The 23717-nt window shown below is 49.8% G+C and overlaps 1 protein-coding gene across 3 annotated transcripts in view; it reads left to right on the forward strand.

Annotated features, from left to right (window-relative positions):
• TMEM178B (transmembrane protein 178B) overlaps window positions 1-23717 on the forward strand; it is a 372296-nt gene that overhangs the window by 318160 nt on the left and 30419 nt on the right. For all 3 annotated transcript variants that reach the window (XR_013829753.1, XM_079931482.1, XM_079931483.1), the window contains one exon: window positions 10315-10452. Coding sequence is in view for 2 of the 3 variants with exons in the window: in XM_079931482.1 (XP_079787608.1) it covers window positions 10315-10452 (138 nt within the window). In the remaining variant the exon portion in view is untranslated. The remainder of the gene's footprint in view (window positions 1-10314; window positions 10453-23717) is intronic.

Raw genomic sequence — 23717 nt, forward strand, 5'->3', positions numbered from 1 at the left:
GCTGTGTTGCCAACACAGCAAATTCAAAAAAAAAAAAAGTGCTGTCCATTGAAATATCATGCAAACTGTAATCCAATTTAGAATGTTCTACTAGCCCATTAACTGTGTAAAAACAAATAATAACACTAATTTTCATCACATATTTTATCTACTCCAGTATATCCCAAATACTGTCACATCAGCATGTAATCAGTGTACAGATTATTCCGGTATTTCATGAAAACTCATACCGTCTTGGACAGCTGGTGTGTATTGTACATGTACGTGTCTCAGCCCAGGTGCTTGATGACGATTTCAAGTCCTCAGCTCCCACGTGTAGCCCTGGCTGCCGTAAGGCCCACGCAGCTGGAGAACGTGGAGGGAGCAGGGCGCTCGCCATCCACTGTTCTCTGCCCCATTGTTGTTCTCTCTGTATCGTTCTTAGGCCTCAGAACTAAGAGTTTGGTGTGACCTGTACGCTGCATCCCAGCCAACACGGGGAGAACTGGGCCTCAGAGGCAGGTCTTCTGACATCAAGTTCCGTGTTTTGTTTATCTCTACACCATCGTGTCATTCAAACAGAAATTGCTGTGCTTGTTCCTGGGAACCTCATTAGTGGAAGGGACGCTTGAGGGTGAGAAGATTGCTATAGAGACATCCGTGTGAGCCGTCTGAGGTTCTCGGGTATCTGCAAGGTGCCTAGCCCCTAAAGCACGGGATCTAGTCAGACAGAGAGTACTGAGGGGCCCCGCACACCTCCCTGACGGCATCCCATGTGGAAAGAATGGCAGCGGAGGGCAGCGACATCTTAGAGCCCCGTTCCTGTGCTGGCCTGAGCTGGAGCTGCCAGCTAAAGGAAGCACTGCCCTCTGATGGCAAGTATTCCACAGTCCATACTGTTGGCCAAAGAGCAGCTTGGCAAGTCTTGCTTTCACTGTTGAAAAGACTGAAGAAACTACTGAGTGGCAGTGTGTCTTTAAGAAGGGGGTACTCATGAGAAGGAATCTGCGGCCAGGCCTGAGATCAACGTCTCCTATCAGTTCGGTGTGCCTCATTATTTGTACTTAGAACTTTAAAAAGCAGTAAAGCTCACATCTCCCAGAGAACTCAGCGTTTCATTGTTAAAGGAATTCATTCTCATTGGAGAAAAGAACAAACAAAACCCCAAACATCACAACCCAGAAAGGCTCCCTGTTAGCATCTGGGGTACTTCTCCCTTGCGTCTCCCACGTGGGTGTACGTGCGTGGATGCACGTACGTACACCCGCAGCCTAGGGGTTGTATGGAATAGATAGGCTTGTGCATTATTTTTCATTTAATATTCTGTTGTGAACTTTTCCCTGGTCATTGACATTCTCCACGAGAGTAATTTTAACAGCTGAATAATATTCCATTACATTTTACTGAATGTTAAATTCTCTTCTGGGGTTTGAAGCAGCACGGAATCGAATGGAAAGGGCATGGGCAGAGGGAGGCCGTTTCCCAGGCCTGCCTCTGCCTGGCTGTGTGACCTTGATCGACTGAAATTCCATTGTCTCCATAGCTAAGTCTACAAAATGAGAGAAATAGTATCTTCCTTATAGAGCCATTGCGAGGCTTCACAGGCGTGTCCCGTGTAAATTGCCCAGCCCAGCGCCTTGCGCATAGTAGATGCACAATAAACGCTCATTCCTATTTATCTTCCTCTTCCCCAGGCCTTTCACATTCTTTGCAATCAACCGATTCTCAGGCGCCTGCAGCATGTTTCTGGAAAGCATAGTGCTCTCTAGGGTGCCCACGTGTCTTAAAGCTCCTATCTTCTCATTGCCTTGTGGGGACCCTCTGGGGACACATTCTTGCCACCCCGATTTCTGTCCTCTGCACTCAGAGCAGCTGTCAGTGACACGTGATCTAGAGGAGGAGAGTTGGGAGCTTCTCTAGGGTGGAATAGCGACTGTATTGGTTTAGCTCGTCGTTCCCGGCTGGAAGACCCCCGAGGACAGAGAACTGGGCACCCAGTGGGTCTACTCGCGTGTATCTGGCTGGCTGCGCTGTAGTTTCCTTCTCATCATTCCTGTCTGCAGTTTCTGCTGTTGGCTCAGCAGTGTGGCAGCAGGGAGGAGGGAGTCATTCTTGAGGGTTTTTTTTGTTTGGGACTCTGCCTCTCGGTTCTGGGTTTTTTCCCCATTCTTTCTTCTCTCCAGGCACTTGCTTTAGCTGCTGACCTAGCTTTCTTTCATCAGGCGGGTACAAATGTTGCAATTTGCCTTCCCTTGTCTTGACAATGGATGTGATTTGTATATGCTATATCACATAATGTCCCTATTTATGGCAGCTCTCTAATCCGGAGGTAGGGTTGAGGAGCAGGAAGCGCCAAGCCCGTCTTCTGACCCAGAAACCACTTCTCGTTTCTACAGCAACTACCTTCCCCCACGATCTCTTCCTGACTTGTGGGGACAGCACAGAAAGGTCTGTTGGAATCGTGATCTGTGGGGTTTCACATGTGCTCATTAAACTTTATGGTAAGGAGTCCCCATGTTGCATGGCTCTGTGCGATCGGAAACCTAACCTATGTTGATGATGTTTCTTTTCTTTGTGTACACAAAAAAAAAAGCAAAAAATTACGTTGAATTGTTAAGCAATAATTAATGCTGACTTTTAAAAAATAAGGTTGGAGGAGAGAGAAGTTGGCTTCAAGTCACAATGACGTTTGAGTCACTGGAGTGGGTTGAGTTGGGTGAGCGCGTCCTCTTCATTCTGCTTTAGTCCATGGTGCATACAGTTTTAGCAATCATCACAGGGTGGGATGGTGATCTCACTTAGCAGACATTTATTGAGCACCTGCTTTTGCCGGGCAACGCGCTGGGGACTGGGAAGGCAAAATAAACCGGACACGACCACAGCCCTGAACAAGCTCACATTTGCTGGAGGAAGGGAGACATAAATAATTACAGTAAGACGTGGTAAGTGTTGGAGGAATGATTATCAGCCACGTGCTACAGGAGCCTGGAGCACTGGACGCCAGTGTCGGCTAAAGCACCTTAGAAGCCTCCCAGACATTTACTTTTTAGGGAAATTTTAAGGATGATGAGAAGCTTGCCCGGTGGAACGTGTGGGCAGCCATGTTGGCAGAGAGCACAGCGTCATCAAGGAAAGGGAGGAAAATGCCAAGCCTTTCAGAGAACTGCAGTGTTTTCATGACTGGAACACGGGGCTCTTGGAGAAAGGTGGAGGCACAGGGATGGGCAGAGGACACTTTCTTATGGAAACCCAAGAACTATTTTGTTTTCACATAAAAATGGTTTCTTAAATACAACTACATCACGATGCTGAACCGACTTATACTCTGGAAGAAAGCCATAGGCAAAAACCTTTTAATCACATATACAAAGAAGACATCAACATAGGTTCCTACTCCAGATTTGTGCGCTACTTCTCTGTTTCACTGTTAACTAATTAGATCACTGAAAAGTTAGGGTCTTGCCCCATGCCTCTTCCTTTTAGATCAGTACAGTGCTCAATGCTAGAGCCCAGGTTTCAAGCAGCCTCTATGGCCCCCGGCACCTCTGCTATTAGCTGCCATGGCCTCTAGCTGTTTTGGGTCCCCCAAGGATAAGGAGCATCACCACTCCAGGGTGGATGCATCTCAATATTAACAAGTAGATGCATAAAGCCTTCACCTCAGCCTCTCCTGGTACCCGAGAGAGGTACAAGAACAGACCCCAGAAACCTGTTCCCTCTGGGTACCAATCCTTAATTAGGGGCTAACCCCAACATGCCGCTTAGCTCTTGTGTGCTCTTGCACAACACGTGTGAGAGATGTGGTGTATGAAAAAAGAGAACAGCTTTAATTTAAGTGTCTTCCATTTCTATTTACATCTGTATAGCTCTCGCTTTGTGCCAGGTACTATTCTAAGCAGTTTATACATAATAACTTATTTAATCCTCTTAATAACCCTTTGAAGTAGGCACTGTTATAACCTCCCATTATAGATGTGGAAACTGAGATCCAGAGAGAGGGACTAACGTGCTCAAGTTCACGCAGCCAGTACACGGCAGAGCCAGGATTTGAATCAGGGCAGCCTGATTCCAAGAATCCGTGCTTGCATCCGCATCTGTTGAATCTCTGTGTGGTTACCCAGAATCAAGCCCCACTTCCTTCAGAGATGGTTGCTGTGCAGTAATTGGTTCCTGGAATATTCCTTCCCCTGTGAATCAGTTTGTCCTGAGTTGATCCCACGGCTAACATGTTCATCGCCCAACTATCTCTCTCCACTTCTAACCTTCCAGACTGATCCCTTGGGGCCAAAGCACTGAGTTCTGTCCTCACCACCTTGCTCTGCCCTCCAATTCTTGTGACCTTGAACCCCAAAGGGACTGATTAATTTGTGAATGCATGTCCAGCTACCAGGGCAGCTGACACTCTTCCATCCTTATAGCCAAGGCAGTGCTCATCTCAGGCAGAGGTGCCTCGCGTGGCCAGCAGAAGAGGACCATGACCTTGTTGGTTTCGCCATACTCTTCACCCTGGACTGTTAATACAGTGTCTGCCCTCCCCATCACCTGTCTTTACTGACACAGCAAGGTCTAACCCATACTTATCCCGACCATCTCTGTTTTTTTAATGAGAAGAAAATCCCAGCCCTCATCAGTTTTTTTGTACTGAGTTCTTTAAAGAGCAAATAGAAAGAAATTCAGAGCCCATATATATTTTCCTTCTCTGAATGGTGTTTATTTAAATGCAGATATCCTGGTTTCCTAGGTAGAGTTGCAAGCAATACCTTTCAATTTAAATGTTAATAGGAGCGTAAACTTCAAAATAAAAATTTTTCCACGAGGGAGAACGGCTTTTTTCTGCTTCTGTTTAATGGTTCTCCTGGTTTTCCTCCTCCTCTGTCCTCATCATCCACCCGCTTCTGCCCGCTCCTTTCCACTGCACTGAGCTAAATTCTTTTTCTAGAAAGTTTAGAATGCACCTTTCTCATTTCGAACATTAGAATGTCAAACATTACGGTCGTGGAATACAGATATTAGACTCAAACCCAACACAATTCATGAGAAGATTTTTCTTTATCTCAGCCTTTGCCTGCCCAACTCACTATTCCAAGTTCTTTCCAAGGGGATTATTCTTAGGCTGACCCTGCAGAATATTTTCCCATGGCTTCAGATAGTTGAGTTAGGTTTTCTTTTTCCTTTTCTTTTTCCTTTCCTCCCCCCACCTCACCTCCTTCCCTCCCTCCCTCCTTGCCTCCTTCCTTCTTTCTACAAAAAGGCAGGAAAAGACGGGGAAAGAAATAACAGTTGACCCTTGAACAACACAGTTTTGAACTACATGGGTCCACTTATTCGCGGGTGTTTTTCAAGAGTACATACTACAGCAGCACAACATGCGTGGTTGACTAAATCCACGGATGCAGAACCGTGGATTCAGAGAAGCTAAGTGTACAGAGGGCCAACGATAAGTTATACGTGGATTTTCCACTGTGCGGGGCGTCGGTGCCCCAACTCCCCTCTTTGTTCAAGGGTTAACTGTACAAGCTATGTAAATTCCTGGGTGCAAAGTACTGCTGTGAGCACAGTGAGAAATCACAAAGAGTAAAAAAGGCAGATTCTTACTCCTAAAGAAATGAAATTGACACATGGGCTAATGCAGGTGGGCAGGAATGGGGCCATCTATATGTGGGTCATTCCATAGGCAGAGTGGCCTTCGGGATTTTCTCAAATGCAAATAAAAAACAACAAAGATGTAAAGATAATCAAAATAATATCTAATGCCTTAAATCCAAATATGGTGACTATAATAACCTTTCTAAAGACATCGTGGACCAAATTTTGTGTGTGAATGTGATATCTGGCTTCATCTTCTTTTTTTTTTTATTTTCTCTTTCCTTCATTTCCTTGTTGATTATTTTTATCCTGTTATACTGTGTGCATTTTGTAAGACTCCTAAATATTTTAGAACAAGATAGGACTGTTAATCCATAAATTAGAATTGATTTTATAATATTAATTTCAGTGATTTTGATTCCATTATTATAAGGTATTATTTTTGTTCTTCAGAGAGTTCTTTTCAATAGTATCCTGTTCGTATTTCATGGAGGCAAACTGTGTTTCTTCTCTTGTCTCTTGGGGATATTAATAATTTAATTTATTTAAAAAAATTTTTATACAACTTTTAAAGATTACTTTCCATTTACAGTTATTGTTAAATATTGGCTATATTCCCCATGTTGTACAGTACATCCTTGAGCTTATCTTACACCCAGTAGTTTGTTTCTCCCACCCTCACCCCTGTATTCCCCCTGCCATCCCCCCACTGGTAAGCACTAGTTTGTTCTCTGTATCTGTGAGTCTGCTTCTTTTTTGTTATATTCACTAGTTTGTTGTATTTTTTAGATTCCACATATATGTGATGTCATACAGTATTTGTCTTTCTCTGTCTGGCTTGTTTCACTTAGCATAATGCCCTCCAAGTCCATCCATGTTGCTGCAAATGGCAAAATTTTGTTATTTTTTTTATAGAGTACTGAGTAGTATTCCATTGTGTGTGTGTGTATAAATATATTTATCACATTTTCTTTATTCATCTGTTGATGGACATTTAGGTTGCTTCCATATCTTGACGATTGTAAATAATGCTGCTCTGAACACTGGGGTGCATGTATCTTTTCAAATTAGTGCTTTTGTTCTTTTCGGATATTTACCCAGGAGTGGAATTGCTGGGTCATAGGGTAGTTCTAGTTTTAGTTTTTTGAGAACCCTCCATACCGTTTTCCACAGTGGCTGCACAAATCTGCATTGCCACCAACAGTGCACAAGGGTTCCCTTTTCTCCACATCCTCACCAACATTTGTTATTTGTGGTCTTTTTGACGATGGCCATTCTGACGGGTATGGGGTGGTATCTCATTGTGGTTTTGATTTGCATTTCCCAGGAGTAATTTTTAATTATTGTTTCTTTTCCCTGCAGTTTGTTTCCTCAAGCTCTTCTCCCAGCTTATAGCTTTTCTCAGGTATTTGGGGCTGCCTGGAAGCCCTGAGTCGGGGGTGGGCTTGCCAATGGGAAGCTTCGCTGTGGCTGCTGGGAGTGGCTGCTTATGCCTCCCTTGCGACACACGGCGGCAATGTGTCTAGATATTTTCTCTTGTGCTGGTCATCACCAGAAAGGTCTCTCCCAGCTTCCAGGCTATAGGGCAAAGGCAGGGCAGTCTGCTTCTGAGAGCCAGGCAGAAGAGGTCTGGGGTCTCAAGGGTAAGCATTCAACGTTCTGTATGTGCACAGACACCTGCTCTGTGCATAATGACCCTCAGCTGTGCCGGCCAGCCCTCACCTGAGCTTGTCAGCCCCCAGTCCTAAGTATGCCCACTCCACCCTGGGGGGTGCGGGAAAGGGGGTAGCCCCAGAGGTGTAGAGTGGGTGAGGGGAGCTAGGGTTCTAGTTCCAGCTCAGACAACTTGTACCAAATCCTTGTTTTATCTCCCTCCCCTCTGCTTAACTTCCTGATGCCAGTTCCTGAGCCTTTTGGGGATTTGGCAAGATGGTTTCCAGCTTCCCCCCTGCTGGCTCTCGCCTTAGCTCTGTAGTTCTGCTGAGGCGATTATACTGTCTCTCAGCTTTACGGTTTCCAATCTTCTGTTGCCGCTGTCTCCTTTCCTAGTTTCCCCTTCTGTGTGAATTTCTGTCTTAAAAAAAAAAATCTTGTAACTATAATCCTGGCTTAATTTGGGAGGAAGAAATACTAGATACATTAATTACATTTTAACTTTACTTTCCCACACAACTCAATAACCCAACTCACTCCTTTTTTTAGTTCACGGGTTTGAGACTGTTAATAAATTATGTAACTTCTTTAAATCCTGCAAAATAGGAATATTTCTTGTCCTGCCTACCTTATAAGTTGTTGCTGCAGCTGCCCTGAGTTACCACGTGGGTCTGAGGGCAAAATAACCAGCCGTACTTGCATGGCTCTAGCAAAATCAGGCTCATAGGGTGATGGTGAATATCCTCCCAGGTCAGTGAAAATACTCAGACCTGACCTCTGGTTTTCATCCTTCTTTCCAGATCAACAACTTAACGTGACCCTCAGCTTTTGTTGACCAAGCCTTTGGGAGACAGCAGAGTGTACCTAGTCTGTGTTGGAGACACAGCCCTCCCTGACCTGGGACACAGATGACTACTATCTGTCTCAGGACTTTTGGAAGAGGAATTATTCTCTCCATTTCCCTTCCTGCCTTTTGCTCTGTTTTCTTCTAAGTAAAGCACTCTGCTTTCGTTCACCAACAGCAATACGCTTCCCTCTTTTAATGATTTGCATTTCTCTTTTCCTGCCCAGCGCGCTTTTCCATCCCTGGCCCAAGTGCACACACCTTACAGGACCCCGTCTCCATTCAGTTCCCCAGGCAGTACCTTTGCTCCCATGGGTCTGCACAGCCCAGGGGCCGGTACCGGCCAAGTGCAGCTGGAAGGGGCTCTGGGGCTTCCGCAGGTTGGTCCTCTCTAGTGCTGGCAGAGGGGCCGAGATTTTTCCTGGAAACCCTCCAGTTACTGAAAAGGGAACCATTGGTTTCACAGGGGTATAGAAGAAAAATTTCCTGACCTGTTTAAGGGAATATAAATCTCCTTTAGACTGAAAATACCCTGACCTCTCTTTTCCCATTCCCATCACCTGCTTGCCCTTGACTACAGTGGAGAGTGGAGGGAGCCCCCAGAGCAAAGAGTAACGGATGTGACTGCTGCCTGGCTGCGGCGGGCACTCCGGGTCGGCAGGGGTGGGGAGGACCAAGGAGAACTCAGTAAAGCAGGAACGGGCTCTCTGTGGATTTCTGCCTCTGTGAAAGGGCCCTGTCAGGTCCCCCCGCCTCCTCGGGGAGGCTCTGCTGCTGTTCTCCTTCCCACCCACCCCCACCCCCCAACCAGCTTCCTCCCTGGAGGGCGGGGAGGCGGCTTCCAGTGTCTGATATTCAGTGTCAGGGCAAGGCTCGTGGACCACATCCATCTCCAGCGTGAGGGTGGCGGCAGGGAGGGCAGGAGGCCTCAAGCCAAACTGTGCCAGGGATCCTCTGTTTGCTCTGCACTGGAGTGGGAGAGAGGCAGAGAAGGGACGTGATGCCTGTGAGGTACGCCCCATGGAAACCTGGGTGTTCGTTTCCCGGGGGTGAGAAGAGACCGTCCGTGCTTGCTTGGATGCGGGGGGTTGGGGGGGTGGGGATTGGTGTAGTTTGCTGTCCGGTCCTCAGCGTCGCACACACACATTCCTCCCTCCCTTCCTCCAAGAGAAGGGAACGCCCAGGGGATCTCCAGGCTGCTCTGAAATCCCCACCTCCCACCCCTTAGGGCAGAGGCCCAGACAAACGGCTCCTGTTGGGAGCCCCGTTGTGGTGTGTTACCCAGGAGGGCGGTAAGAAGGCCGGGCTCCAGGGGAGGCAGGTGCAGGGGAGGAGGCACTGGAGGGCGGGGTGGAACTGGGAGGAAGCCAGGCCGAGCCAGTTGCTGAATGAGGCTGACATGGCAGCAGCTCTGCCCTCTCCCTTCTGCTAAAAATACCACCTTTCCAGACGGCCCTCCTCCCCTCTGTGCCTACGCCAGGCTTTGTCTGGCGGGTCAGTGGGGCGCAGAGCGGAGAAGGGCCTGATCTGGAAAACCGGGTTGACCTGAGGAGGCCTCCTCGGGGGTACAGTCTGAGAGCAGGAAGCACGGTGCCCACCCTGCGGCCTCACGTGCACAGGGAGCTGAGACCCTGGGGGCCGGACTGGAGAAGGAGGAAAGCGATGCCGCCGGCAGCTTCATGCTCACTCCTGACCTCCTGGGAGACCAGCAAACCCTGGAGGGAAGGGAGGGAGTCCTTTGGCAGGTGCAGCCAGACTGCCAGGACCCGACCCAGCCCAGCTCTAACGGTCCATTCGTCTGGTTCTCCCTGCCCGGAGAGGTGACTAATGCTGGATTATGACTGGGGAGCCGCACAGATCTGGGCTTGTCGCCCTGTCCTACCACTCACTGTATGGCTTTCCGCAACTTGCTGCATTTTTCAGATAGGGATAAAGACAGTACATATCTTAGAAGGTTGAGAGAGAAGCCTGGGGAAGAACAGTGCTGTGCCTGGCACAAAGGAGATTTAAAAGAAATGACAGCTATGATGATGATCTCTCCCTGTGCGAGTGGACCACGCGGCCCCAGCATGTGTTTGCACGCGAGGAGACAGTCACCACTGAGGGCTCTGTCCTCTGCAGAGGAAGCTTGGTTGTACCAACCTGTCTGTAAAGGGCAGGTGGCCTCCCTGCCCCCTCGCCCGGGGCCGGGGTGCACTGGACCCTGAGTTCCGGGCTCTGATGCTAACTGTTGTCTGCCTGCTTCCCCGCAGACCTGCGTAGGATGACGGCCGGCTTCATGGGCATGGCGGTGGCCATCATCCTCTTCGGCTGGATCATCGGCGTGCTGGGCTGCTGCTGGGACCGAGGCCTTATGCAGTATGTGGCAGGGCTTCTCTTCCTCATGGGAGGTAAGACTTGGGGACTGCGGGATTGGGGGGGGGGGCGCTCCTGGTTACTGGGATTCCGAGAGAATGGCTGGTGGGCGTGTGGGCGAAGGCCCAGGCTCGGCGGGGCCCTTTCATTCACTCAATCAGCGAACATGTTTTGAGCTCCTCTTAGCCACTCTCCACTGCTGGTCTTTGCACTCGGGCGTCTGCCCACCTGGTGTGGGAAAGACTGTGGCGATGGCGTCGAGCGAGGTGTCAGATCTGGGGCAAGTGAGAACCCACGTGATACTCGGGCGTTTTATGCACATACTATACTTTGGGGTGGGCGGCAGGTGCTATCTGGGCAGTTTCCCCTTCAAAAGCGTACCTTTACCCTTGATTTATGGGTCTTAATGCCGCTCCGTTTCCCAACGAGGCTCTAAAGGTGGTAAGACGGGGCTAGACCTTCGTCACACGTCTCCCTTACCCTCTATTACTGTCAGGGCCATAGAACCGACTGCACCCTTATAAAGGGCTGTATATGAGCAGAACTGTGTAGCTATGAGGGAATAGGTTCCAGTCCACGGGAAGTAAAGGTTAATCCACTATCTACACGTGCCTCTTTTCCCCTGAGGAGCTGAGATGTGCTTTTTGGTCTCCTGGTTTGAGTCTCAGTCTGAAGCCAAAGCTAACGGGCGGCATGCCCATCACAGTACACTCCTCGGGGAGAAGTGGGTGGATGACTTGCATGGAGTTAGGAAGAGGGGGAATTGGGCTTGGACAGAGGGAGTTAGAAATATGTGTGGGGAAAAAGGACAGTGAGTCCCATGCGTGGAAACCACCATCAGGTAGATGGTAGACACCACGTGAATGGCCCGACTCAGGGTCTCAGCAGGGGCAGGCGGTGGAGGGGTGGGTCTGGCTGGAGAAAGGAGGCGGCTATCCTTCTAGGTGGACGGAGAGATCTGGGGTTCAGTGAGTGAGCTGTGGGTTGGGAGAGGAGGAGAGTTGCAGGATTCCACCTCGTGCCTGACCGCTTATCCTTGTTCCCCCAAAGCACAGACACCCTGTGCCTCCCGGATCCTCTGCCGTCAGGGTCAGCTGCCCCTGCCCAGCACTGCCTCCCTGTGGGTCCCACAGCGGCACTTAGGGCAGAGGCTGGGGAGGGAGGGGCACGGTGGCTCCTTCACCCCTCCTTCCGGTCTCCCGCTGAGACGGGGGCCCCCAAAACCAGCCGCACCACCTTTTCTGCACCCGGGTGTCCTCCTCACTGAAGCGAGGGTCACACTTGGCCCGGGATTTCCATACTTGGTGTTAGCAGCACGGAGTCTTTTTTGTTTCCACCTTCCAGTCAGAATCTTCCGTGGACCCCAAAAAGTGAAAAGCTAAAAGTGGAGTGGCTGTGTTTGTAGTGAATGTTCTCTCTAAGACTCTTGTGGTTGTACAAAGATGGGCTCCAGTAAAACGGGGCTTTTCTAAGGCTCTAGAGAGGGCTCCCAGGGATCCGAGAAAAGCTGAGCAAACAGGCCTCGGGCAGAGCAGAAATCCAGGAGCCCTGGGAGCCGATACTCTTTCTCTTCCGAGGCGATCGTCATCCCCTGCACGTTCCCCTCGCCAGGCCGGCACTTGGCTCACATCCTTCCCAGGTGCTAAGTAAGCCTTCCAACTCTGACAGCTTCCAGAGAACGAGTGATGGGCCCAGTGATCCTCCCAGGCCAGGCCACACATCACTGTGACCTGAAGAGGGGGTGGTCCCTGAGACACTTCCCACTCACCTGAGACCCCGGGTAGGAACTCTCCCAGAAGAGGGTGTGGGGCAGACAGTGGGGGGCAGGAGGGTGCCTGGAAGCCCTGTCTCCCATTTGCTAAGGTACCGCCCAGGAGCCCTAGGGCTCTGGGGACGCCAGGAAAGCCCTTAGGCTGGACTGGGGACCTGAGGCCCCTCCCCACGGGGAATGAGTGAGGGTGTTGCTTCCCTTCTGCCTGGTTAGTGGTTCTTAATCACCACACAGTCGAATCACCTGCAGAACTTTTAAAAGTACTGATGCTAGGGCCTCACCCCAGACCGATCCAAGCCGAACTTCTGGGGGTGACGCTCAATAAGGGGTGAGAGCTGGGGGAATAGGTGACCTTTAAATTTCCCTCCAGTTCTGAAATGTTATGTTCTGGGGATGAATCCGTTGGGCAAGACCTCTCGTGATTTGTTTTCTTCCTTCCCCCGATGCCCCCCAGCCGCCCCATTTTATGACTACCTTAGGCAGCATCAGACAGGGAAGTGCTGTCACAGGGCTTCGATTATGACTGTGGAGGCCTGTCCGAGCCCTGATCACCGAGGGTCCCAGCTAAACCCACTTCCCCAGCACACGCACTCCCTTTCTTTTTTTTTTAATGGAAAAACCATAGTTCATAATAAAATGTTAGCGTCCAGAAGAACTCTGGGGAAGCTTGCTGTCCTAAGAGCTGTTTCTTCCTGACGGGAGTCTTGTCCTGGTTGGAGTGGGGGCATCCATCCACCATGGGGCTTGTGTCCATAGGTAGAACTGTCCTCTCCCCAGAGAGGCTGGGGAGGAAAGTGGTGTCCACACACCTCATGGGTACCGTCAGAGAGGCCCCAGTAGGAGAGGGAGAAGGACAAAGCCGCTAAGAGCTGACCCCTTGAACCCTGGTCTTTTGGGGAAGATAAAGCTCTACGCGGGGGAAGGCACCCTCTTCCTTTTCAAATTAGTGCCCTTTCCAAGGAGGCCCGACACAGCTTCAGGGGGTCCCAATGCCCAGGGCAGCTGCAGCCTGCTGACCCCATGAGCGTGGTTTAGTTGGAGGCTGGGAGGAAGCAGACTCAGTGTAGAGGCTGTGCCTCCCCCCATCCCCGCTCAGCACCGAGAGCTGCTGAGAGGTTGGGAGCCAAACCCCAAAATGAAGTCTTGTCCTGTAGAGCCCTGTGTGTCAGAGAGACATGTCAGCATCAACCCCTCCCAGAGCCCGACCGGTGCCTGCCCTCCAGGGCAGCCCCTCTAGGGCTGACCTTTGACGGGCTTGGAGAGTCAGCTGCCTGTGACAGGAACCTCCTGAGCACAGCAGAGCAGTCACTCAAACTGTAGATATTTGTGACCAAAAGGCCCCACGGCCTTAGCTTTCACCCAGATTGGCATTTCAGGCACCCGGAACTGAGCACAGACTAGGGCCCAGGGGGTTAGACTGGGCAGCAAGTGAGAAAGGTGGTGGGCACCAGCTGTCGCAGTGCTGGCCGGGTGTGGGTGTGGTGAGCAGCTGGAAAAGGAGGGGTTGGCAAGAGTGGAAAAGGTGAATTTCAAGTCGGGAGTCTGAAGATGGAATTGCAGTTGACTGCAGATGAACCGGCCGAGGCCGCAATACAAACAGAAGAGTTCTCTTCACAACCTCTTCTCTGTTCCCACACGAAAGGAGGTGGCCCACACTGGGTGCTTCTCTTCTCGATTTAACTGTTTCCGGGGTTAAAGAGAGGGCACCCCACACCTCGTGAGATGACTAGCAACAAAGTGTTCAATTAACGCTCAGCCCAGAGGAGGCGCTTAGTTAAGTACGGCAGCTCTGTGGGGCCAGGAGGCTGCGGGTGGTGAGTGGGATCCAGCTTCCCCTTTGGCGTGGCCTCCAGGGGAGAATCTAGTCCAGACTGGCACAACGGCGTTTGGGTGCAACTGCCGGAAACAAGTGTCTGGATTCGTCATCAGTGAGATTCAGAAGCACAGGGACAGGATGACATGGGGGGCGGGGCCGTGTGGCAGGGAGCGTGTGACTCCTACGATTACTTGTAATTCGCTCGCCGGGCGAACCTAGACCCACCTCGTGGGCACAGATCCACAAGATGGGTGTGAACATCCAACACCCGTGCCCCACCCCTCAGCACCCGCTCACATGTCCTCGTCCTCCCACTCTTGGGAGGCGTCCATCATCTCTGCCGTGAGCTTTCACCTAGGCTAATGCTGGAGCCGCCTATCTAGACTGTCACCGGGCAGTCAGCCCTTCACAGGGCAGTTGGCATAATATTTTTGAAACTATAAATCAGATATTCACTTATCTACCACTGCTCAAAAAGCTTACACTTGAACTTAAAATCCAAACTCCTTACCCTTCTTTAGAAGCTGTGTTAGTTAGCTTGGGCTGCTATAACAAAATACCAGACACTGGGCGGCTTAGAACAGAAGTTTATTTCTTGCTGTCCTGGAGTCTGGAAAGTCCAAGATCAAGGCACTGGCAGACTCGGTGTCTGGTGAGAACCTGCCTTCTGGGTCATAGATGTCATAGATGGTACCTTCTTGTGTGTTCTCATACGGTGGCAGGGCCAAGGGAACTCTCTGGGGCCTCTTTTATTTATTTTTGGCTGTGTTGGGTCTTTGTTGCTGTGTGCAGGCTTTCTTTAGTTGCGGCGAGTGGGGGCTACTCTGTTGCGGTGCGCGGGCTTCTCATTGCGGTGGTTTCTCTTGTTGTGGAGCACGGGCTCTAGGCACGCGGGCTTTAGTAGTTGCAGCACGCAGGCTCAGTAGTTGTGGCACGTGGGCCTTAGAGCACGTGGGCTTCAGTAGTTGTGGCACGCAGGCTCAGTAGTTGTGTCTCATGGGTTCTAGAGTGCAGGCTCAGTAGTTGTGGCTCACGGGCTTAGTTGCTCTGCGGCATGTGGGATCCTCCCGGACCAGGGCTTGAACCCGTGTCCCCTGCATTGGCAGGCAGGTTCCTAACCACTGCGTCACCAGGGAAGCCCTGGGGCCTCTTTTATAAGGTCACTAATGCCATTCACGGGGGCACCACCCTCATGACCTAATCACCTCCCAAAGGCCCCTCCATTTAATACCAATGTCTCGGGGGTTAGCATTTCAACATATGAATCTGGGGGCATGCAAACATTCAGTCCACGGTGGAAACCCTGTGTAATCTGGCTCATTCTGCCTCCCCCACCTCCTTTCCTATTCCTTCCCCTATGCTCATGTCACTCCAGCCACACAGGCTGCCTCTCTCCCGGTACACGCACAGTTTTACTTCAAGGCCGTGCAGTGGCCTGATAGCTTTGCCCACCGTGCTTTCCCCGCCAATACCTCATGACTGGCTCCGCTTAGGATTCAGATTCCAACTGAAAAGTCACCCCCTCGGAGAGGGCTTCCTCAACCACCCAATTTAACAGACCTACCCAGTTGCTCTCTACATTTTAATTAATTTTCTGCAGCACACCCACTACTTTATGACATGTTTATTGTTGTTGTGTTTTGGTTGCTTTTTTTTTTTTTTAAAGCAGCTTAAAACAAACATTTGTTATGTCACAGTTTCCATGAATCAGAATTCCAGGCAGGCTTAACTGGGTTCTCTGCTCAGGGTCTCACAAAACTGCAGTCCAGGTATCATCCAGCACTGGGGTCTCGTCTGAGGCCAGGATCCTCTTCCAAGATCATGATGCCGTTGGCAGAATTCGTTCCCTGCAGCTGTAGGACTCAGGGAAGCTTGCTTACGCAAAGCCAGCAGGAGAAGAGGGTCTCTGACTTCTTCCATCTCTGACCTCCAGATTCTTTTTTTTAAATCGACTTTCTTTTTTGGAACAGTTTTAGGTTTACAGAAAAACTGAGCAGATAGTACAGAGAATTCCCATATTACCCTTTGCCCTTGCACACAGTTTTCCCTATTATTAACATCTTACATTAGTACAGTACATTTATTGCAATTCATGAATAAATATTGGCACATTGTTATTAATTAGTGTCCGTAGTTATTTAGCTTCTAAGTTTTACCTGATATCCTTTTTCTGTTCCTGGACCATCCAGGATCCCCCGTTACATTTAGTTGTCATGTTTCCTCGGTCTCCTCTTTCTGTGACACTTTCTCAGACTTTCCTTGTTTTTAGTGACCTTGACAGTTGAGTACTTGAAGAGTACTGGCCATCCATACTGTAGGATGCTCCTCTGTGGGAACTTGTCTGATGTTCTTCTCGTGATTAGACTGGGTTATGGTTTTGGAGAGGCAGATCACACAGGTAAGGTGCCATGTTCATCACGTCATTTCAAGGATACATACTATCACCATGACCTCTGACTGTGGCTACTACCCTTCATCCCCTGGCTGAAGGAGTATGTGTCAAGTTTCTCTACTGTAACGTTACTCTTTTTGCCCCTGTTTCCATACTGTCCTCTTTGGAAGGAAGTCGCTAGGCACAGCCCACACCTAAGGAGTCGGGGGTTACGTTTCTCCTCCTTTAGGGTAGAGCAGCTACATAAATTATTTGGAATTCTTCTGCACGGGAGATTCGTCTCTTCTTCCCTGTTTATTAATTGATTCAATCATTTATTTATATCAGTGTGGACTCGTGAATGTTTATTTTATACTTCGGGTCATAATTCAATACTATATTTGTTGTCCAGTTCTGGCTTTGGCCACTGGGAGCTCTTTTGGTTGGCCCCTGTGCCCCTTTGGTGGACTCTTATCACTGTGGGGTTTTGCTTTTGCTTTTTTGTGAGTACTTCCTTCGTTTGGGGCACTACAAGGTGTTCCAGGCTCATCTCGTGTATTTCCTGCCCTACTCTTAGAACCGGCCACTTCTTCTAGGAACCTGGTTCCTTTTATTGGAGAATGGTATTAGAAACCGAGATCTGGACACTAGGTGTCTGCAGTGTTTCTAACATTTGGTGTTTTTTCATTGCCTCCCACCACCAACATAGATATCAGCTCCATGAGCTCCAGAACTTTGCCTTATTCTCCAAGGCACCCCCTGTGTCTGGAACAGTGTCTGCAGCCTCAAATATCTGTTGAATGCATGTATCAGAAAAGGGAATTATGTACAACAGAGGAAGTGTTTTGTTTTTTCTTGATAGAGCAGCAGTCCTTCAAGAAATTAGCCTGTCTCCTGTTCTTGGTCTGAGCTTTTCTTCCATGGGGCTCCTTATTCTCTTTTCATCTTTATTTGAATAGTCCTGGGGTCTGTCCCAAATTCCTTTTGGATGTAGGGTATGAATTATACATGACCTCATGAAGAACGTTCTGCCTTTAATTTGGACTCCTAGAATGTTAGAAATGGCAGGGGCCTTAGAGACCATCCAGTTCAACCTTCTTGTGTTTCCAGATAAGAGTAGTTGTGTCAGTTGTCCGAGGTCATCCAGTCTAGTGAGTGGCAGAACTGGAGCCAGAGCCCAGCCCATGACACCAGCCTGGATCCTCATAGCCCATCCTGCTGCCTCTGCTTTCAGCTCCCCGTGATGGAGATCCCCCTGACCCCCTGCACCACACACGTCTTCCCACGCTAGCATACCTCCAATTCTGTGCTTCTAAGCAGGTGCCAGTCCCAGAATCTTGCTCTATTCCCTTTCTGTTCCTCCCTTCTCAAAGCACGAAGGGACATATGGAGGAGACAGCGGCCAGAATTGAGGGCACAGGTGGTAAGGTCCTTTTCCTCCCACCTGTGATCAGTGTAACATTTTCTGCCTTCCCAGTCAGTCAGGAGAGCAAAGAGAGTGCCCCAAAGAAGCTCAAGCTATCCACTTGGAGTGATTGCAGTCATTTGCAAACCAGTGATGCCAAATGGCTCCCCCTCCGCCAGGCTCACCAGTTCAGCTGTGTGCTGAACCCCCAGATACCCCTCTTCTGGTAGACAAAGACCTTGATAAAGGCCCAGCGATTATGAAAACTTACAAACCTAAAATGAAAAGGCCAAGGCATGGATGTCTTGACTGGGTGACTGTTTCTTCCAGGCAGTAGAGTGATTTTAGGGATGCTGTAAAGTAGGGCAACATCCATCAGCTTCTCCTTACCGTCCTTCCGAGCTCCAGCAGTGCTCAGTGACTAGGGCTGCATTTCTGAAGGTCCAGTAGGGACTGTGCCTCGAAATTCATGACTCGTGGGTAAGAGTCATGTGGGCAACCACCTAAGTTAGATACTATTCTAGGGAGGGAAGGTAGAATCAGTAAGCCAGTGACTTAACATGATGCAAGCTTAGAAGAAACCCTCAGTAAATCATAGCTATTACTATTATATGTAAATGATAGTAAAGTGGTAGTGAGTATTACCAAGTGAAATCCATTCCAATAGGCAGAAGAGAGCCCATAATCTATCGTGACCAAACGAGGGCATAAAGCCCGTCTACCTACCCCGCTAAACGGCTTTTATAGTTTCATGTGGGATTTCACTAGAACATCACAACTCTTCTCTTGACTTTTTTGTCTCACAGTCTTTCTTTCAAAATCCTAAGCGGAAATTCACAGACTACTTCCGGCCCTGGGGTATGTCTCGCCCTTTGGAAGGTGCATGTTTGAATATGTATTAGCATTTGATAATTACATTCAAAACAAAGACCTTTGGGGGAGGAGACACATCGTCAGGAGGAATAGGAAATAACATCCATGCTTGCCTAATGTAGAACCAGTGGCCAGGACCGATCACTCCAGCAACCCGGACAGCAGGGGTGGGGCTTCATTTCTGTCTTAAGAGCCGAAATAGACCTCAAAGCGGTTTCGCCCTTGCCACCCAGTGGGACCTGCCTCTGTTATAGATTTGCACTTTGGAGGAAAATAGTAAGCAGCCCTGGCCCAATGTGGTCAGTGAAGGCCATGCCAGAATGACTTATAACCTGTCCACCAAACACTCAACAAAGCCACACTGCTTACATATTCTCCAGGGCAGAGGCTATGACAGAGCAGACTCTGGAAAGAAATGGAAGGTGGGGGGAGGGTGGTCGGTGGTTTGGGAAGAACCAACTCTCGTCTCAGATGTCCCTGCCCACACTTGCCCTGAGCCACCTTCCATTCCCTGCTACCTGACTGGGGGTTAAAGTCCTTCTTCAGGAAGTAGAATCATCCAGCTAAAAGGGAGAGTTACGGTTTTATCATGGAGAACCTGTCGAGGACCAAAGGAGTCTTGGACTAGCCCTGTGACACTGGGAATGTTACTTAACTGCCTTTCATGTGTTGCTTCAATTTTCTCACCTGTAACACAGGACTAATAATAGTACCCACTTGAGACCTAGTAGTGAAAATTATAGTTCACTCATGTAAAAGGATGAGAACAATGCCTGCCAATGTTCTCAATAAATTTCTCGATGTTATTATTTTTACTACTGAGATGCTTCTTTTTTTAAACAACCACCTTCAGGGACACGTTAAGCAGCCCCGTACCACGACCACCAACACCACGCAGACACACACGCTACGGGGTGATGAAGACGGAATTGCTCGAACAGATATTGTTTCTCTGGCTAATCGCCACCCTACCCATTCATTCATTCATCCATTCATTCAATATTGATAGCCTATTAGGTTCCAGACACTGTTTAAGCACTTGGGCTATAGTAGGGAATAGAATCAAGTCCTCACGAAGCTTACATTCTAGCTGGAGAAACAGACAAGAAGCAAGTATCATAAACACATGATCTGATGTCAGGGGATGAGAACTATGGAGAAAAATTAAGCTAGGCGGAAGATAGGGAGTTCTGGGGGGCCTTATTGTAGATGAGGGACCACTGGGTGGGCACGGAGGCCTCTCAGAAGTGGTAACAGTGAACAGAGGCTTGAATGAAGGGAGGTGGTGAGCTGTGGGAGGACTCGGGCAAGATGAGTCCCTGCAGAAAGAACAGCAAACGCAGGGGACCTGGGATGGGAATGAGCTTGTTGAGTCTGAAGAAGTTGCGCAACAGGAAGCTTGTGACAGGAGCGGAGTGAGATGGCGGTATGCCCGAAGCTGGGTAGATTGCGTAGGGCCTTGGAGGCCATGGGCTGGGTTCGACTGATTCTGCCCTGCCCTCTCTCTGTTTCCACATTGCTCTGGGGTTCTCCCCTGGGTGATCCTTTGATATCGTGTGGCTTTTATCAGCCGTCTGGCTCCCTTCAGGGGTACCTATAGCTGGGGCTTCTTCAACCTGCCATGCCCAGTTCCAGTGAGTGAGGGCATGGTATCTATGCCTGGGGTGGCCGGGTGAGGGTAGGGGGACTGCCACGCGCCCCCTGAAGGTGTTGCATTGCCACACACCCGGTAGCATCCTTCCCCTCCAGTCAAGACCAGCAACATAATTGGTGGGGCCCAGTGTAAAATGAAAACTTGGACTCCTCATTCAAACATTATTAAGAATTTCAGGGGGACAACAGCAGAGCCTTAGAGTAAGCACACGGCTGCTCAGGTGGCATGCCCACGAAGCCGCCTCTGCCTCCAGAATCGTTCCACACCCAGACTCCCCGATCCCAGGGCACCACAGCCTTTTGCCACAGGGGCTCGCGGAGAGCTTGAGAACTCAGGTCTTCTCCCTATTCTGCATGCAGCTCTCCTTCTCCCTAACTCAGGCTGAGTCTGCTGTGTTTAAAATCACCCCTCGTCTTGGATGACTGAATAATCACATAGAACGTGTGTTCCCGCCTGTCTCAGGTCAAAAGCTGGCTCCGCAGACATTGCCAACACAACTCGCTAATAAGACTAGACTGAGTTCATCGCTTACTGCCATCAGGGAGAACAGCAGCTTCCAAAACTGGTGGGGTCTGAGAGGGGGCAGGTTAAGGGTGGGAGTTATTGAGAATTGGAACCTTGGTTTAAGCCCTTTGTTTCTATGCAGGTCTTTGATTAAGACTGGGTGAGAATACTGAGATTATCCAAGGTCGATGGAAACAGCAGGACCGAAGAAGTCTTAGCGCTCACACTGTCTCCTCATGCTCTCAATGGGCGAGTTGATGGCTCTTGCAGGAAGTTCCTGTAATGCAGTCAAACCACTTGCGTGGGCAGGGCAGACCCAGAAGGGTAAAGGTGTAAAGGAGGGAATAGCAGAGTTAGGTTACTATAGATGGTAAAGCATGGTTATGATTCTGCGTTTAGGCTGGGTGTGGGTGGGTGATTTGGTGTCCACTCAGGATGAGTGATTTCTCCACAGCCTCGGTGCATTCCTGGCTGGCCTGTCTCCACCAGGACAGATACGCTCAGACATAGTCGAGACTCAGGCTGGGCTGCTGACAACCTGAGGTCTCCTCCTGTCTTTCCTAGAAATACTAACATCGCTGCCCTAAGTTGGGGCCTCTTGCTTCCGGACAGTAGACTATCGGCAAGAATGGGATGGGGAAGGGCAGCCAGGAGAAGGGAGAGGGGGCAGGGTAGCCAGAAGCCCATCTCCATTCTTGGAGTGGTTGAGAAAACAGATTTCTCCAACAGCCTTTTCACTGGAAACAGAAAGACCCAGACGGTGGTGGTGACTCCACAGTGCTTGACTGCCATGGAAACTTAGGTAATTTCTAAAGCACCTTCAAAATCCTCCCTCCCTGTGGCTCTTCTAGGATGTCCTTACAGAGGTGAGCAAGCTTCAGAGGAAAGGAACTTGTTTGGCAAGTTCTTGGCCTCTTGAAACAAGTCATACATCAAAGAAAAACGCTCATTCCTGAAGTAAATGCAAAGACCCCTCCGATGGGGCTTAAAACCTGCTCCTGGGGGCTTCCCTGGTGGCGCAGTGGTTGAGAGTCCGCCTGCCGATGCAGGGGACGCGGGTTTGTGCCCCGGTCCGGGAGGATCCCACATGCCGCGGAGCGGCTGGGCCCGTGAGCCATGGCCACTGAGCCTGCGCATCCGGAGCCTGTGCTCCGCAACGGGAGGGGCCACAACAGTGAGAGGCCCGCGTACTGCAAAAAAAAAAAAAAAAAAAAAGCTGCTCCTGGGAAAAACTTAAGAGGGAGGAGCTGGTGGAAGTGAGGAGGAATTGCCTCTCTCCTGCCCTGGGTGCAGAGAGGAGTCTGAGGAAGGGGAAAAGTGGCATCAGAAATAGGCACGCCCAGGGAAGGGGAACAGGGGGTTCTGCTCTCAAGAGGCTCCTGTCACCCTCACTGCTTGGATGGCTGGGATGTGCTGTGTGTCCAGGGACTGAAGCCAGAGTACCCGACACCAAGGAAAATGGCCCAGACCAGACACAAGGGCCCCCTGGATAGACTCAGAGGACATCACCAGCAGATGAGTTGGGGTATGTGCACGGGCGCAGGGCCCCAGCTCCCCCTGGGGACCAGAGAGCTGATTTGGAGAGGCAGCCCAGATCAGAGAGCGGGGGTGAGGGAGGGTGGGCAGCCGGCCCCCACAGTGTGCAGTCAAGCACACCCTGGGCCCAGGTCTGCCCCCCACCCCGCCCCTGGACCTCATTGTGGACGATGCCCACTGTGGGCAGAGGTAGAGAGGCGCTTAGCAAGCCTGTACCGATTGCTGTGTACACCATCCGGGGTCTGGTGGTGATGGCCTTGAAGGCCTAGGAGGTGCTGGTGGGGAATGATTCTGGGGAGACCTTAAAGCATTACACCGGAGAGGGTTTATGAAGACAGCCCCAGAGGTGTACGTGAATTCTGCTCTCGTGGACGTGCCTCTTCATCCCAACAGAACTTGGGCTTTTGGGACAGATGGGGAGTCACTTGCATTTTACCTCCTGGTATAAAATAATTAGAGAATGAGTGCCTGTGTAGAGCTGTTCTTTCCCTGACATTCTAGAAGTCTCCTGATTTCAAATACACTTAACCTCTTATTAGATCATGTCTCATTCCATGTGCCTTGATTTGGGGTTTGAAAACTACACTCACCCTATCTATAGAAGCCATCAGAATATCTAGGATGTCCAAGACGTGGCTGTGAGAGACAAGAGCCCATCCCCACGTTAGTAAACCATTAGAATCTGCCCAATGCTTATAATTTACTCAATAAACAGCCGGTTAAGTACCGGCCAAGTACTAGGTGGTCGGAGGATAAAATAAAATAAAACTCGTCGCTGCCTCGGTGTTGCCCACAATCTTAGAGGAGAGTCAGACACCTCGACCAATTAGCGTGATAAATGAGCCGTTTTCCTTTTAATGACTGACACCTTTAAAATGCAAGATATTAAAAACAAAAGAATTCCGTGTCATTGCAGCAGTCGGGAGGATGAGGATGTCTTCAATCTACCTGTCTACCGTTCCTGGGGAAGGAAGGTGCTGTTCATCCAGAAAGGATTTTAAAAGGGTCAATTACGATTTAGCTGACAGTTTTTAGTTCACAGAGCTCCAAAGGGGGGGTAAGGGCGTATTTGACCTTCACACCCCCTGAGAAGGCAGGTGGAAGAGGCAGGCAGGAAGGTAAGAGCTCACTTTTTGGAGTATCAATGCTGTGTCAATGGTAGATGCTCTTCAAACGGTATTTCCTTTCATCTTCCCAGCAGCCCTTAAGGTCGCCATTACCACCCTGATTTTGTGGATAATGAACTAGACCCAGAGAGCCATGAAACAAGCTTAGAGTCATGCAGTTAAGTAAATGGTGGAGCCTTAATCTAAGGCCTTCAGATTAACCCCCGACCCCTTTCTTCTCTGTTCCTAGAAACTGTGGGAGGA

Source organism: Stenella coeruleoalba (assembly GCF_951394435.1).
Source record: "Stenella coeruleoalba genome assembly, chromosome: 9".
NCBI classification, from domain to species: Eukaryota; Metazoa; Chordata; class Mammalia; order Artiodactyla; family Delphinidae; genus Stenella; species Stenella coeruleoalba.